General features: G+C 46.8%; 1 protein-coding gene across 4 annotated transcripts in view; it reads right to left on the bottom strand.

The window, feature by feature from the left end:
• Positions 1–14,081, bottom strand: part of SLC41A3 (solute carrier family 41 member 3) — a 36,443-nt gene extending 22,362 nt beyond the window's left edge. The window contains exons 1-2 of one of the 4 annotated variants that reach the window (XM_073351340.1): positions 13,603–14,081; positions 11,220–11,536 (exon numbers count right to left, since the gene is read on the bottom strand). In XM_073351340.1, coding sequence (XP_073207441.1) covers positions 11,220–11,510 — 291 coding nt within the window. In that variant the 5' untranslated portion in view covers positions 11,511–11,536; positions 13,603–14,081. Of the gene's footprint in view, positions 1–3,528; positions 4,127–11,219; positions 11,537–12,821; positions 13,047–13,602 lie in introns of those variants that run through there. The other 3 variants (XM_073351337.1, XM_073351338.1, XM_073351339.1) reach the window with 3 other exon arrangements.
• Between the last annotated feature and the right edge of the window lie 2,073 nt (positions 14,082–16,154).

Here is a 16,154-nt window from a genome sequence, read left to right as displayed (position 1 = left end):
GTGCCAACTTCAGCCCTGAAATAGGCGGGTGCACAATTCCAGGAAATTTACAATGGGGTGACAGAGTACAGAACAGGTTTCATTGACTCTTCTCAGCTCAAATTTGAAATTGACTGTATAGTTCATTTCTCCCTTGCCTACACTTTTTAATTCCTCTGTCCCTCTGCTATTATTTAGCTGGTAACTTGGTAAAGCAAATGGGATGCAGTTAAAAAAAGAAGTTGATTTACTGTATTTTTTTGCTGCTGCATTAGCCTCTGATTTGAGAGCTGTTCATTTGACTGTATCTGCTTTTCTAGAGTCTCAAAAGGCCCACAGGAATGCATCTAGCCACTTCCTCTCCCCAGCTTGTTATCGCCATGGATCAGAAGAAACAGTGTGGCCTCTCTCCCTGGCTAAGCTTGCAAATTGGAATAAAGGAGTTATCTCGAAGAGCAGCCAAAAATAGAGAGCATAGCTTGGTGCACTTCCCACCTCCATGCCTTCTGTAGGAAGCCATGTAAATGGGAAAGTGCTTGCAGCCACAATACGGAGGCATTTACTTTCCACCTGCCTTCCTTCTTCCCCTCACTCATTCACAGCTTGCAAAATATTGGTAGTGAAATCCTGACTCCACTGAAATCAGTGGCAAGACTCTCTGGGTACGTCTACATAGCAAGTAGCGGCCCGTAACATCGAGTCTCAGAGTTCAGGTCTACAGACTTGGGCTCATGTTATGCCACTCAAAATAGTGGCGTACATGGTCAGGCACGGGCTCAGATGCCAAGGGAGGGGGTAGACTTCAGAGCCTGAACTCCAGTCTCAGCCGCAATGTCTACACAGCTGTTTTTAGCCCAATAGCATTAGATGAGGCTCTGAGACTTGCTGCCATGAGCCATCACTTGCTGTGTGGACATACCCTGAGTGTTGCAATGTTAAGCAACTGCTTGTGGCCCTGTGCTTTTGGGAGTTCCATGCAGACTTATAATCCATGGAGTGGAGTGGCAACTCACCTCTCAATCTTTTGGCAGTAGGACCAGAGAAGGAGGCACATGCCTCTACATGCCCCTTTACAGCAAGGTAGGGCCCTGAAAATTATATATAGCCAGTCCCAGCTTCCAGCACAGTGCCACTCTGCTGCTGTTTGGCAAAACAAGAGCAGTGTAAGTAAACTCATGTACACTCACTACACAGCATTCACTTCCATTATCAAGGTGGTACTTGTTTCTGTGTGTTCACATCTCTCTAACAAGGGTAAATAAGGGGATGCTGGAAAGCACTTTGTTGCAGTAACTGGAAATCCTTTAAAACAGATTTCTCAGTGTCAGACCAGCTCCTGCTAAAGGGCGGGGCACAGAGTCAGTTACGAGAGCTAGAAAGGGCCTCTGGGGTTGGTGAATCTCAATGTTACCAATTCTCACAATTTCATGTCAAGTCTTGTGGTATTTTCCTTAAGTCCACAGCTCTTGGGGTCTCATGAATACATCAAAATCTCAGCCTGTTTTAAAAGGATGTAAATTTCTAGTCCTCATTGTTGTGGAGAAAAGTTAGAAAACATGAATCTTACTGGCTCAAAGACCAGAACACAAATAAAAAGCGCCCCAAATATATTATTTTTTGAAATCTCATGATTATTAAGTCATCTCATGATGTTTTTGGGTCTGACTCATGATTTCTGAATGCTTGGGGTCGGCAACACTGCAATCTATTGCAGAAACATCTCCTCTAAGCTATTTTTGATTCATAGCAGCAATGATGCTTACACCTCCTCTGGGAGTCAATTCCACTGTCCAATGGTTTCTCTTCCTATTAACTTAGAAACTTTTCCCTGTTATTTTGCTTAATGCATGGACCATCCTGTACAAGTTTCCAAGACCCTAATGTGTAAATAAATTAAGTATATATTAGGTACAGAGTCTGGTATTTATATCACGTGTGCAGTATGTTGGAATGTGTGCATCAAGTGTGTGTTATATATTTTCTACCTAGACAGATACAAAGGTACAGCAATATTCTTGAACAGGATCCCGCTTTCCAACAACTCCAAAGGATTTTAACACTTTACGTTAAGGGAACGTTTACACTTAAAATGCTGCAGCTGAGCTGCTATAGCACTTCTGTGTAGACACTACCTACGCCAAAAGAAGCCATCCTGTCAGCGTACGTAATCCACCTCCTTGAGCGGTGGTAGGTAGGTCGACAGAAGAATTTTCCTTAGTGCTTACAGAGGGACTTAGGTTGGCTTAAATGGATCGCTCAGGGGTGTGGATTTTTCACACCCCTGACCAACATAGTTAAACCAACTTAATTTTCTAGTGTAGACGAAGCCTAAGATTTACCTACTTGACAAGGACTTGGTGAGGATTAGTATTTTAATGCCTGTATCCTGCTCTGAAAGATAAGGCTGCAGATAAGTAAGTGCTAAGTATTATTATATAGCACAGGGGAGATGGTTAAGGAGAGGAGCTCCTGTAAGGCTAAAAGGTAGGTGTGTGCCTTGGAGCAGAGCACAGGTGGGTTGTTAGGCATAGTTCAGCATCAGGATACACTACTTCAGTTAGCCATTCTTTCTTTACTGCTCCTCACATCATATTCCCTTGAATCAATTCATTCTTTGCACCATTATTTTCCTTGGTCAAGTGACAGAGCAAGACTCCCCCCCCCCCAAATATAAAGCAGTGCCCGTACATGGCTCCTGCTGGGGTACAAGTGCCAGAGAATCCTATGAACTCCAGCTTGCTTTTGAACACGGTACATAACAGTCTGAAAGCAGCAGAAGCTGTGCCAACATTCTGATTTGCAAATCCACCCACATAAGGTACCCAAACAAGATCAAATTTTGAGTTTCTATTTGCGCCACCAGTACAAAGGAAAGCTAGACGGGCCAGATTCTGATCTTGGGCACAGTAGTGTAAATCCAGCATAACTCTACTGAAGTCAAAGGGAGTTATGCTGAATTTATACCCAAGTAAATGGGATCAGAATCTGGCCCAGAAATGTTTAGATTCTAGTCTTATTTTCTTATTCTGTGCCTATCACCAGGATAGCTGAGTGCCTTCAAGATTAAAGAATAATCAATGAAAATAACCTCTAGTATCCAAGAACTGAAATGATAAACTTGCTTCAAAATGTGAACATGTTAACCACAGCTCTGACCTGGAACTTTCTCACTGGTGATCTGTGGGGGATAGAATGAATATGGTACAACAGATGAATATGCTATAGCATCTGTTTGATCCCAGTACTGTGGCCTGGTGCAGCTTCATACAAGTTGCCCCAAAATGCGTGGCTGGGCACAGAATGGGAGGAACCGTTCCTCTACCGTACCTAGGGTACTGTCTGTCCAGCCGCTCATCCCTAAATACAAAGCCAAACACCCTGATTTAGGAAGAGCTCTTCCTACATATTGACACAAAGAGGATGCTCTTTAGCCTGGGCAGGACCCGATGGCAATCATGCTTATTAGACACATGAATTACAAATGCATATGCAAGGTCACCAAGGCAAACCAGCCCCTTGCTACTAAGCTGCTTAATCACACATACGTACTTGAACAACATCCATCAACAGGCCAGCAGCCACCATGCCCAAACCAGCCAAGAGGAATGGCACAAAGATCTGGACGGCAATGGAGAAGGACGTCTCTGGGAGAAATCCATTCGCTGACCTGGTCAGCTTGCAGGTGAAACCTCTCAGTTTCTTCCCATGGAAGCACAGCTCCAGTTGTAGCTGGGTGAACACCATGGTCAAATGCCATTAACCCATATTCAACAAGCAAAGCACGAAAAAAAGCCAGGAAATCACACACACCACACTCCCAGCTGCTTGCTCCACAGTTTGAAGACACTTCTCCCCAACCTGGCAGTGAAGCCACAGTCCTTTGTTTCCTCTTCTCCTCCTCCCTTCCAGAGAGCCACAGCAAGCTTATCTTCCAAAATCAGCGTGACTTGGTTGAGCTCAGACTGAGAGGAGCCTCATGGAAGCTCTTTCTCCATGTTACCTCCAGAAGAATTTAAAAGAGAAGAAAGAAAGATTGCTGAGATGTTTGTGAATAAATACTGATGATCCCACCTCTGCTCCAGCTTCCCCCAGCTCAGTGAAAACCAGAAAGACCTGCTCCTCAGGCTATGGCATAAGAGTCCCTGTGCAAAGAGTGACAGGCCACGCAGGAATCCCTCAGTGTTCTCAAAGGCACAGGTGTCCTTTCTCCTGAGGTTACATTTCTTCACAGAGCATGACTTGCCTTTGATACAATGGTTTAATATATAAGCTGGTGCTGAAGTAACCCCAGCACGTGGGGCACTGAACTTTTCTCACCGTTCCAAGGCCAAGGGGTGGGGCAATTAATATCCAGGTTTTCATTTGGTTTCCCTCAAAGTCTCTGAGAGCAGGAGTCCACGCCTGTTACAACCACGGCTATGACCCAGCTCCCATCAGGGAAGGCAGCAAAGCTGTACTGGCTGTGAGAACGTTTGCCCCGCCTGACCTCCGTTTTGCTCCCCCCTCTCCAGTCTTGTCTGTGGTGTACGAGCTCAGGAAGGAATAATCAGCTTATGTCGCCTGTATCTCTAAATGATTGACTTAAAAAAATTCCACAGAACCAACCAATGAGCTTCAAAGACGAATACCCTTATCTGCTGTCATCACATCAACTTTCCGCTAGCTCACAAAAGACCAAGATAAAAGTCACAGCAAGAGCTTATTTAAGGTAGCTCTATAATCTCACTAGACCAGGGGTCTCAAACACGCAGCCCGCGGGGCTATTTCCTGCGGCCCGACAGCTCCCTGCGGTCCCCCTGCATTTACCAAGAGCGGCTCCGGCCCGGCGCGCACCAGAGGCAGGGCAGGCTCCCTGCCTGCCTGCCCACCCTGCCCCCGCGCCACTCTGGGAAGCGGCCGGGACCTGGGAAGGGTGGGGGGCCAAGGGGTCTGTGTGTTGCCCTGGCCACTCCTCCAGGTACCTCCCCCAAAGCTCCTATTGGCCCGGTCCCCCATTCCCGGCCAATGGGAGCTGTGGGGGTGGTGCCTGGAGGCGCGGCCAGGGCAACACACAGACCCCTGTCCCTCCCCTCCCCCAGGTTCCGGCCGCTTCCTGGAGCAGTGTGGGGGCAGGGCGGGCAGGCAGGCAGGCAGGCAGGGAGCCTGCCCTGCCTCCGGTGTGCGCCGGCCTGTAGCCCACCTCCCGAACCCTTCCTGCAGCCAAACCCCCGGCTGCGCCCCGCACCCCTCCTGCACCCCAACCCCCTGCCCTGAGCCCCCTGCCGCACCCTGAACCCCTCCTGGGAATGGGGGCAGGGAAGGGATGGGAAGAGGCGGGGCCTCATGGAAGGGCTGAACTTGGGGCAGGGCCGGGGCAGCGGGGGGCGAGGTGCAATGTACTAATGTACCCTCGGGCCAATGTACTAATTCTCATGTGGCCCTCGTGGTCATTTGAGTTTGAGACCCCTGCACTAGACCATGGGGGGAAAAAGGGAAAAGTTTCCAAGTTTCCAATAGCTACTATATGCTCTTTCACTTCCTGTCCTAAAGCTTAGTGCAGCACTGCTGCATGCTGCTGAATAGCTCTTGCGTTTCACCCCAGAGGTAGCTTCACCTCAGTGCTTTCTGCTTAACGATACTTGGCCAAAGTCACTGGCATACGCCCGTTGACTTCAGTGTGGTTGCGCCAATTTATGCTAGTTTTGTATAATTTGTATCATTCTTTGTAGAGATGGGCCTAAACTGTAAAGCTCAAATCCAGATCCAAACTTATCTAAACTTGGGGGTGGAAGGTGTTTTGTCAGGGCTCCTCTGTGACAGGATGGATGAATTTAAATCAGCAAACAGGAAACCTTGGTTTAAATCAACAATTTTAATCATGTTTTGAATTTGAACTTTTAAGTTATTTTCCTGAAGAAAAGTTGATTCTCACTGGTTGATAACTATTAATCCACGTTGATCTGCAACTAAATATAGCCTTTACTCTAAATTTGGTCCTTCTTTCTACTAACCAGGAGGGTACACTATAGCTATATATATTTATTACATAGCTTAACATACAATTATTCAGATTCTTCATTTTTATATTTTTTATTATTTTAGAAAATGGCAAATGATTCATTTCTTATTCACTATCTGGTGATTAACTTTTTTTAAATGTGATTTGTGTCAAGCCCCATTTGGATGGAAATGCAAATTCAATTAAAATACACAAAAACTGCATTTTACTTGTTTTCATTAAATAAATGTGCTGAAAATGCAAGAAAAAAAGGATACCAAAAAGTTTATCAAAACATGTTTTGCATTTAAAACTAACCTGTTTATTAAACGAAGTAAGTATTATCTGTAGTTAGTGAATTGAACCAATTATTTCTGATCACTGTAGAATCATAGAATATCAGGGTTGGAAGGGACCCCAGAAGGTCATCTAGTCCAACCCCCTGCTTGAAGCAGGACCAATTCCCAGTTAAATCATCCCACCCAGGGCTTTGTCAAGCCTGACCTTAAAAACCTCTAAGGAAGGAGATTCTACCACTTCCCTAGGTAACACATTCCAGTGTTTCACCACCCTCTTAGTGAAAAAGTTTTTCCTAATATCCAATCTAAACCTCCCCCACTGCAACTTGAGACCATTACTCCTCGTTCTGTCATCTGCTACCATTGAGAACAGTCTAGAGCCATCCTCTTTGGAACCCCCTTTCAGGTAGTTGAAAGCAGCTATCAAATCCCCCCTCATTCTTCTCTTCTGCAGGCTAAACAATCCCAGCTCCCTCAGCCTCTCCTCATAAAAGTCATGTGTTCCAGACCCCTAATCATTTTTGTTGCCCTTCGCTGGACTCTCTCCAATTTATCCACATCCTTCTTGTAGTGTGGGGCCCAAAACTGGACACAGTACTCCAGATGAGGCCTCACCAATGTCGAATAGAGGGGAACGATCACGTTCCTCGATCTGCTTGCTATGCCCCTACTTATACATCCCAAAATGCCATTGGCCTTCTTGGCAACAAGGGCACACTGCTGACTCATATCCAGCTTCTCGTCCACTGTCACCCCTAGGTCCTTTTCCGCAGAACTGCTGCCTAGCCATTCGGTCCCTAGTCTGTAGCTGTGCATTGGGTTCTTCCGTCCTAAGTGCAGGACTCTGCACTTATCCTTATTGAACCTCATCAGATTTCTTTTGGCCCAATCCTCCAATTTGTCTAGGTCCTTCTGTATCCTATCCCTCCCCTCCAGCGTATCTACCACTCCTCCCAGTTTAGTATCATCTGCAAAATGTCTGTGTCCTTCAAGATTTTAGAACTAGTAGATCTCATCCTCTCACACCTGGTTTCTATTTGTAAACTGTAAGAGAAAATAACAAGCTTTCCTGCTTTTTCAACTCCCAATTGGCATCTTAATTTTGAATGACCTAGTCACTGAACTGAACTAGTTGAATAAACTGAAATGAAGGAAATATTCTCTCTGCAGTCAAAAGTTGTTTTAACACATAACCTGCTCCCAGGTGCTTAGCTAGTGGCTGCCACCAATTCAGTTTGACTTTCTTTCAAAGTTGGCAGCAACTACTGAATGTAATTTTTTGTATTTAAATGATTTTAATAGATTATAAATTTAAATTTCAAAATTAATTTTAAATGTTTTTAAAATAAAGTTGTATTTAATTTAAATAATCTGGTTTCAATTGAAAAAGTGTTTTTTTTTAATCTTCACTTTATACCTAGCCTTCTCTGTAATAATTTGGATGGCATGTTAGGGTCTTGGAGTCAAAAGGTTATATATAAGTTATTTGTAATAAAAGGGGGTTTGGACGGCCTGAGGAATTGGAAATTGGATAGGGAGCCTTTCACTGATCAGTTTCTGGTTTAAATTCAGCCAGTCAGTAGTGATAGAAATTGCTGGCTGTTTGATGACCAGTGCAAAGAGTTTGCTTGTCTCAGTCCAGTTCCTAGCATTCAAAATCAACATTGAAAAACCCTCATCACTATATTTGGCACTAGCTGGCCTCTGAATGGGCATTCTCAGCAAGGAGATTTAAGGACACATGGACCACGGACTCTGAACTAGCATTTGTCCCCAGAGCTAAGCACACTGGCTGGGAGAATGGATACCTTCCCCAGCCCTAAATTCACACAAACACACACACAATTATCAAGTCTAAAGGGTTTGGCTGCACAAGGATCTCCAGGTAAGTGTTAGAGGCCACAAAACAAGAACCCTGGCTCCAGATTCCTGACTCAATCCTTTGCTGCTCCCAGAGACAATGCACCAGGAGCAATGCAGAGAGGCAGTATCCTCAAAGCCCGTGGGATTTGGCACTCCACCAACAGCAGCACATGGTGGCTGTCAGGAAGCAAAGAGGGGAGGTTGTTTCAGTCCTCCCTGCTGGAGGAGAGCTGAAAGGGACAGGAACAGGGGAGACTAAACAGAGAAGCTCTCTCCAATGCCTACAAAATGGGTTTTATGACCCAGTCTCCTTCTTCCCACCAAGAACTTCAAGGTAATAGGATGAAGCTCTGGTTCCACTCAGAAGTCCGAGGTCAAGTGAGTAACAAATGCAGAGCTGCTTCTAGTCAGCAACCTCAGGATTTCAGGGGTTTGTATTCATGTATGCAGATAAACAATATACAGTCCTAAAGAGTCACTGTAGGTTGTGAATTGCTCATTCATAGGCAAAAGCATTAGTATAAGAAGAAAAGGAGTACTTGTGGCACCTTTAGAGACTAACCAATTTATTTGAGCATAAGCTTTTGTGAGCTACAGCTCACTTCATCGGATGCATGTGAGCTGTAGCTCACGAAAGCTTATGCTCAAATGAATTGGTTAGTCTCTAAGGTGCCACAAGTACTCCTTTTCTTTTTGCAAATACAGACTAACACGGCTGTTACTCTGAAACCTGTCAGTATAAAGAGAGTATCAGATTGTTTGAAAGACCCAGTGCCATAAAGGGACATAATAGCTAGTATGTCCTATATTAAAGCTTTGGCAAGCTGGGGTGAATGAGGTTATCACTCTCCCTCATGCTCCATTACTAAGTAAGCACAATAAAAAGCATTCAACTGGCAAACAGACAGGCAGAAAACATAGTTAACTCAAGCAGCCCATGTTTGCACACTGGCTTTTTTATTGTACACTTAAGGAACCTCTGATTGAGAGTCATATATCTGGAGCCTCACCCCTTCCAGCACAAACCATCCCACAAGGTAATATTTTGCTTAAACTAAGTTCTTTCAGGCAGGAAACCACTTCTGGTTATATGCCTAGACAACGCCTAGCACAGTGGGGCTCTTACCCCTGACTGGGGCCTCTTGAATAACTTTCAAAAAGAAAATCAGAAGCGCTAAGAGGAGCAGAGGAAGAGACACAAAATGCCAAAGAACAAGATTTTAAACATATTTTGTTTGGATGGGACTTATCATTGCTGCAGAATATGGTAGCACAAGCGCTCCCCAACAGTGTGGCTGGCCACCTTCCTGCCCCCCATGTTCAAATCACTGGAGGGCAGGCCTGTTAAGCACCAGTGGGGTCTAGGAATAAGAACAGTACTGATACTGCTAGTTCACTGCCAGTGTGGGGCGAATTATTTCAATATCGTTTTTTAATTTATTTATCTCCCTCCCTCTATCTGAGCAGCGACAAAAAGGAGAGGAGGGAGCACTTATGTCAAGGTGGGCTGGGAGCAGGCAGACCCTGAGTGAATAAGGGAGGAGGCCAGAAAGGACCACGAGGGAAATGCTGAGTTCCTATTCATTCAGCAGAAGCCGCAGCAACAGGTGGCTTGGGATAAGTTAGGCTGGTGGGGAGGCAAACAAGGGAGGAAGAGTCCAAGCAGCAATGAGTCCATCCATGGCGGGGATGGAAAGAGCCATACATTCACTTGGGCTGTGCACATTCATCAGGACTCCCAAGTGCTAGCAGATGGAGTGCTTGTCTTTCCACAAGTGAGCCTGCACGGGGCTGATTTCTTCCCTGACTGGTAAGGAACTCGGCATGAGAGGGAAGGGTACTATGTATTCTTATTCACATATAATTGTTTGTAATTTCTGTCAGATAGAGGAATTCATTTCACTTCCTGTTCTAAACTACAGAGTGACCTTGCCGTGCATCTGTTTAACAACTGGCACACACTTCCCCAGAAGTGGCCGCCTTTCAGGAAACACTTCACCCGCCACTGTATATATGATCTGTAAAGTGGTTGTGTGAACATTAGATAAAAGGTAATTTATCTTAATCATCAGTTACTAATAAAAAAGGAAAAATCAAAACAGAGATTAAAAATTAAAAACCAAATTAAAAACCCTTTATATGTTAAAACTCCATTAAGGGGGAGACAAAAACAGGATCAGGAAGGACATTCTAAATTCAGAGGCGCTCTGCTGAGCTACTGACACATAGCATCTTCTGTTCTAGGAGGGTTCTTACAAGAGTGGATAATGGGTGCTGCAGTATCTGGCATCAATTGGTGAATTAAGGACACTGTGCCAGTCTTAAGAGGCAATGCCCTTTGCTTCTGTAGGTCCTAGTTGATCTCCTTACACCACAAGAGTAATCAAGGGGCTGAAGGGAAATAACTCCAACTCTGTGAAAGTTGTCAATACCAGCACAGGGCTTTCAGTGTCACCATATCAGATAACAAAGGGGCACGCTGACCTGATAGCTTGCTAGTCAAATACACAGGGAGGAAAAATACGAATGCAAAGCTGAAAAAGCACTACCCATTAGAAATAACACATTGTGACCTCTTGATTGTACTGCAGACATGAACTGTAACTCTAAATGTAAATTGCCTAAAATTAGTTCTTAGTCTAATCAGAACTTAGACTTTAAGTAGTGTCTATGACAGAAAACGTGTTACACAGGCTGGAAAGCGACAAGTTGTTCATTAGAAGGCCTTAGAAACAAACATGGAGAGCAACTGGGTGCTCAGCAAGTTGCACTCGGCACTAAGAAGAGCACTAGGGAGCTCTGGGGCTTGGAAGCACTATAGTGATGCCTTCAGTCTCCATGGGAAGTGCAGGACAAGGCATCTGACAGGCCTCACCCAGTGATAGCCAGAGCACTCTGCAGAAGTAGCTGTATAATGCTGGATTGAATTTTGGGGTGGGGAAGGAAATGAACATCTAAAATAAAGGGAGACCTTCTTCTCTCCCATATCCATCCAACCTGCTGTAACCCTGTCACTTGTGCATATCCAGGAAAGGAGAAAAGGCAAGAGCTCTGAAGCCTGGTAACAGGACACCACACACAGAAGAGCTTTTTACCCTTACCTGAACATAGTCCAAAACCATCCCAGCCAAGACCATGCCAAGCCCTGCTAACAGGTACGGCAGGAGCACCTGCAGGCCAATTGCAATGGCTGATTCGTCCTGCAGCTTTGCCATGGGCCCTTTCCCCTCAGCTGGCTGCTTCTGCAGTGAGACCAAAGGGACATCCTCTGCTTCCTGGCTGCCAAGTCTGCTGTCCTTGTGTTTACCCTTGCTCTTTGCTTTGTGCCTGGATCGCTCTCCATTTTTCGTCCTGCCTTCCTTCCTCCGCTGCCAAGCTTCCTCCTCTTTCATCTTGATCCTCTCAAATCAATGGCTTTCTAAAGATGCAAGACAAGAAACAGGCCAAAGTGAGAGATGATAAAAGGGAGAATCCCATGAGGTGTTTTTTTTTATTATTGTTGTTGAGAGAGAGAGAGGTGCCCTTTGTATTCAACCACACGGTTACCTCCATCCCATCAGCTTTAGGGCAAAATGCTACCTATTCCTCCAAGCAGTAGCACAGATTACTAGTTGATCCAAGTATTGGTCCTTTTAGACTTTCATTTAGCCTCTCATTCCAGGCCACTGGTTTCCCTCTCCGTAATCCCATCTCTCTGCACTGGCATGGGGTCATGCCACACCTCCTGCCATGCATTCCAGCACTCACTCAGTAAAAGGCCAGGCACTCACTAAGGAGATTGCAATCCAGTCCTGTGGCCATGGATGTGCCTGCTTCCCACACTCCATGAGTTTCCCAATGATTATGAGAGGGGGACTCAGAAACAGACTCAGCAATTTGTAGTTTCAGGCCCTTACCTGGTATAGGAAACTGATATATTCTATCCAGTAGGGGGCAGCAGTGCCAGAGCTAGCCCATTGGGAGCCCTAAGCAGGAGTATTTTGGGGTTCCCCCCTCACAACATATACTAATAATCAATATGGGGGCCCGTGACCTGCTCAGGGCCCTAAGCAATTGTTTAGTCAGCTTATACCTAGCGCCAGCTCTGAGAAGCAATGCAGTACAAATGTATATTACAGCAAGTAGTCACTCATTAGCTGATGAGCTGATATTTACTTCACCATGTGTCAGATCTCCATTATACCCTTCTTTCACATCTATCCTAACACACACAAATATGGGGACCTCAAGATCATATCTGTCTGCAAAACATCTACCATGCCTAACTATGGTGCCACATTAGTGGTAGATAATAGTGCAATGTGACATTTATTTGATGGCTCTGTGAAATAGAGTGGTCTCAGCCCGATCCTTGGTCATGTGCCCATGTCAAAATTGGCACTAACTGGGCCCCATGTTGGCAGGCTCATTATAAAGGCTACAGAGAACTGATTCCCAATCCTAAAGGTCTGACCCAGTACCTGGTCACTGGCTGGCTGATGTTTCATGATTTGCAGTTCAGAGAGCTGTGGATTGAACGCATGGGATGCAGGCCTCAGACAGATGCAGCCTAACCCTCAATTCCTCTAGTTCAGGTAGCACTCAACTCTCCTCTCAGCTTGGCAAACATCTGGAGAGTCACAGAGTTTAAGGCCAGAAGCCTTGGAAGACCAGACCATCTAGTCTAGTGGTGCCCAAACGTTTCCTCTCATGCTCCCCCTTACCAGTAATGGAATGTGTCCGTGCTTCTGCCCCCCGCCCCCTCCGGGCCAGGGGTGGAGCCATGGCCAGGAGCTGGAGGCTGAGCTGTGTCCAGGGGCTGTGACTGGGAGTGGGGCTGGAGGCTGCAGCCAGGAGCAGAGCTCTGGCTGGGAGCAGGGACCAGGAGAGGGGGCTGGAGCTAAGGCCAGGAGCAGGGGCCAGGAGCGGGGGCCAGAGCAGACCTGGGGGCAGAGTGGGACTGGGTAGCACTCCCCTCCCCATACCCCATAGGAGCTGGCCCAGGCTCCGCCACACCCCCCAGATGTTCCTCCCCCCCCCCCAGTTTGGGGACCACTCTAGTCTGATCCCCTGTGTATTGCAGGCCACCAACACCCCCAGCACCCACGCTGAACCCATCAAATCAGATTAGACCAAAGCAGTGGTTCTTAACCTGTGGCCCATTTGACATCCTCAGGGCCCTCTAGGTAGCATTGGATGCGGCCCACAATGGTAAATGGGTTGAGAACCACTGGACCAAAGCATTACAGCCCACAGAAAACAGCATGGGAGGAGCTAAGGGGTAGGAAATACAGCTGTGGGGAACAGCTGGAGCCAGGCTGCAGGAACAATTTGTACAGTGCGGTTCCTGAGAGCCATTGAACCACGCTGTAAACCCTGCCTATGATGGAAACCACTTCAAGCCGGGGGGTAGGGCAGCACCCTCACCCCTGGTTCCAGTACCCTGGAGCAAGCGGCTGGGGGAGGCTCCGGGAGTCTCTGAGACCCCCAGTCCCCGGCACTCACCCAGCTCTTTGTCCTCGCCCGGCAGGGCAGGCCTCTCTATATCTCCCCCCGCGCGAAGAGGGGGACGGGGGGGCACGGCGCATCTGGACAATATGCAAACGAAGGAGGCGAGGGCGCCACATCTGGAGCCCGGGCTCCGAGCCGCGGCGGGGAGCTGGAGCCCGGGCTCTGCCGCCGCCCGAGGGGCGCTTTACAGCCGGAAGCGCCGCAGCGGGGCGGCGGGAGAGCGGAAAAGCAAGCGGCAGCAGCTGGGGAAGGCCCTGCCCCGCTCCTGCCGAGGGGCGGGCGGTGAGCGACAGGCCCGGGGCGAGGGCGGCGGCGGCCCGGTCTCCGCCGCAGGCCAAGTCTCTGCTCTGCCGCAGCTGGGGCAAGCTGCGACGGCGCCGCTGGCCCGGCTGCAGCCCTCAGTGCAGCCCCTGGCGCTGGTAGCGACTGCAATCCGGTACAAGCCGCACCCCCCCCTCAACTTCTGCAGCGCCTACTGCTACCCTGCAGTGCGTATCCTTCCCAACCCCCCACGTCTGCAGTGCCCAGCCTCTGGCCCTGCCCCGCAAGGATGGGTGCATACAGATAGGTGCTCCAAAACCATGCCTGGACACCTGACAACAAGAGAGGCGCGGTTTTTCAATTATGCAGCACCAGGGCCTCAACTTCCACTAACATCAATGGGACCTGGAGGTGCCCAGCACTTCAAAGTCAGAATCAGAATCACAGAATCATAGAATATCAGGGTTGGAAAGGACCTCAGGAGGTCATCTAGTCCAAGTCAGGGTGCTTTCATTTAGTTGAGGGAGAGCTTCTGTCAGTGTCCTTAATCCACCTGGGGGAGAGGCAGTAGCTATGTCAACACTCCCACTGACAAAGCGCTGTCTACACCAGGGATTAGGTCGGTATAGGGTGACTAGATTCCTGTTTGTATAGGGACAGTCCTGGTTTTTTGGGACTTTTTCTAATATAGGTGCCTATTACCTCCCACCCCCTGTTCCGTTTTTTTCACAATTGCTGTCTGGTCACTCTAGGTCGGCATAACTACGTCGCTCAGGAGTGTAGATTTTTCACACTCCTGAGTAACATAGTTATATTGATATAAGTCTGTAGTGTAGACCTGGCCTAAATGTGGAGTTTGGTACCTACCTTTAGGCATCTACATTTGAAAAATTTGCCTTAAATGTTGGCCTTACTTACTCAAAACCATAGACTGAGTCCATCATCAGAACTATGATAAAAACTCAGGAGTTCTATTTTCCACAATCTTATGCTCCCGCCAAGAGATTTACTTCTGATCTATTAGCATTATTAGGTGCATCACAAGAAGAGAGGGGCTTTATCTTTCTTTGAAGCATTCTGTCTTTGCGACTGTTGGAGAGAGAACAGTAAACTAAATGGTCTATTTTTCTGCTCTGGTATGGCAGCTGTTATTCATTGTTTGTTAATCACTAACAGTGTGCTAGGCCCTGTACAAAACACAGAGGAGGAGATATGATTCTTGCTTCAAGGAGTTTCCAGTTGAAGACCCTCATCTTGCAAGTTGGTCGCTAGATCCCTGAACCCTTCAGTGCCTCACTGAAGTTAATGGAGGTCTATGCAGATGCAGAGGGTCCACTCACAGACTGACTTGCAGGGTTAGGGTTTACATAGATGAAACAATTCACGCACAAGGTACACTGACTGATCTGTAGAAGCTCTGCAGCTTGAAGCGCAGTTAGTATTTGTGTTGGTTACGATGGCTGTGCAACAGCTCTTTGACTGGTTAACAGTGTGTTCCCAGAAGAAGTGAGTTTTAAGGAGGATCTGAAGGAAAAGGGGGTTTTCCCTGTATATCAGGGGCTGGAAAGGGTTATAAATCTTATGTCCTTCTGGCTCTGAACCTGCCCCCAAATGCTTCCTGCCGGCCTTTTAAATGAGAAATAAAGACACAAACAGAAAAAAAAAAAGTTAAACGTCAAAGGACCTACATGCATACTACATGAGGTGAGTAAGGGATGCTGAATGAGTTTCAAAGGAAACAGAGGGATAAGACAAAAATGGAGAAACATGTAAGGGTTAAAAGACTCACCACAAAATCTCAGCTCCCCATAAGCCATCCACAAAACATGGGAAAACTCAGCAAAATAATGACAGTAATTAACAAAACAGCAAGACACAGTGTTTACCTAAAAGAAAAGGAGTACTTGTGGCACCTTAGAGACTAACCAATTTATTTGAGCATGAGCTTTCGTGAGCTACAGCTCACAGCTCATGCTCAAATAAATTGGTTAGTCTCTAAGGTGCCACAAGTACTCCTTTTCTTTTTGCGAATACAGACTAACACGGCTGTTACTCTGAAACCAGTGTTTACCTAGTTACTTTTCAATATAAGTGCTAGTATATTCACACACACACAACAGTCATTTATGAGCTGGACCCAGGCCTGTCTTTCCTCGCCAGTAACACTTCTCAAGAGACTACCCACGTGCTCTGTCGATTCCTGAAGCTCAGCTGTAAATTGATAAGTATAATAAGAACTACAAGTCTCTCTGTGACTCAGTTCTCTACCTGTCGCATGAGGATAA

This window comes from Lepidochelys kempii, chromosome 7 (genome assembly GCF_965140265.1).
Source record: "Lepidochelys kempii isolate rLepKem1 chromosome 7, rLepKem1.hap2, whole genome shotgun sequence".
In the NCBI taxonomy this organism is placed as follows: Eukaryota; Metazoa; Chordata; order Testudines; family Cheloniidae; genus Lepidochelys; species Lepidochelys kempii.
Note: the sequence above shows the minus strand (reverse complement) of the source record. Positions and strands in the feature narration are given on the sequence as shown.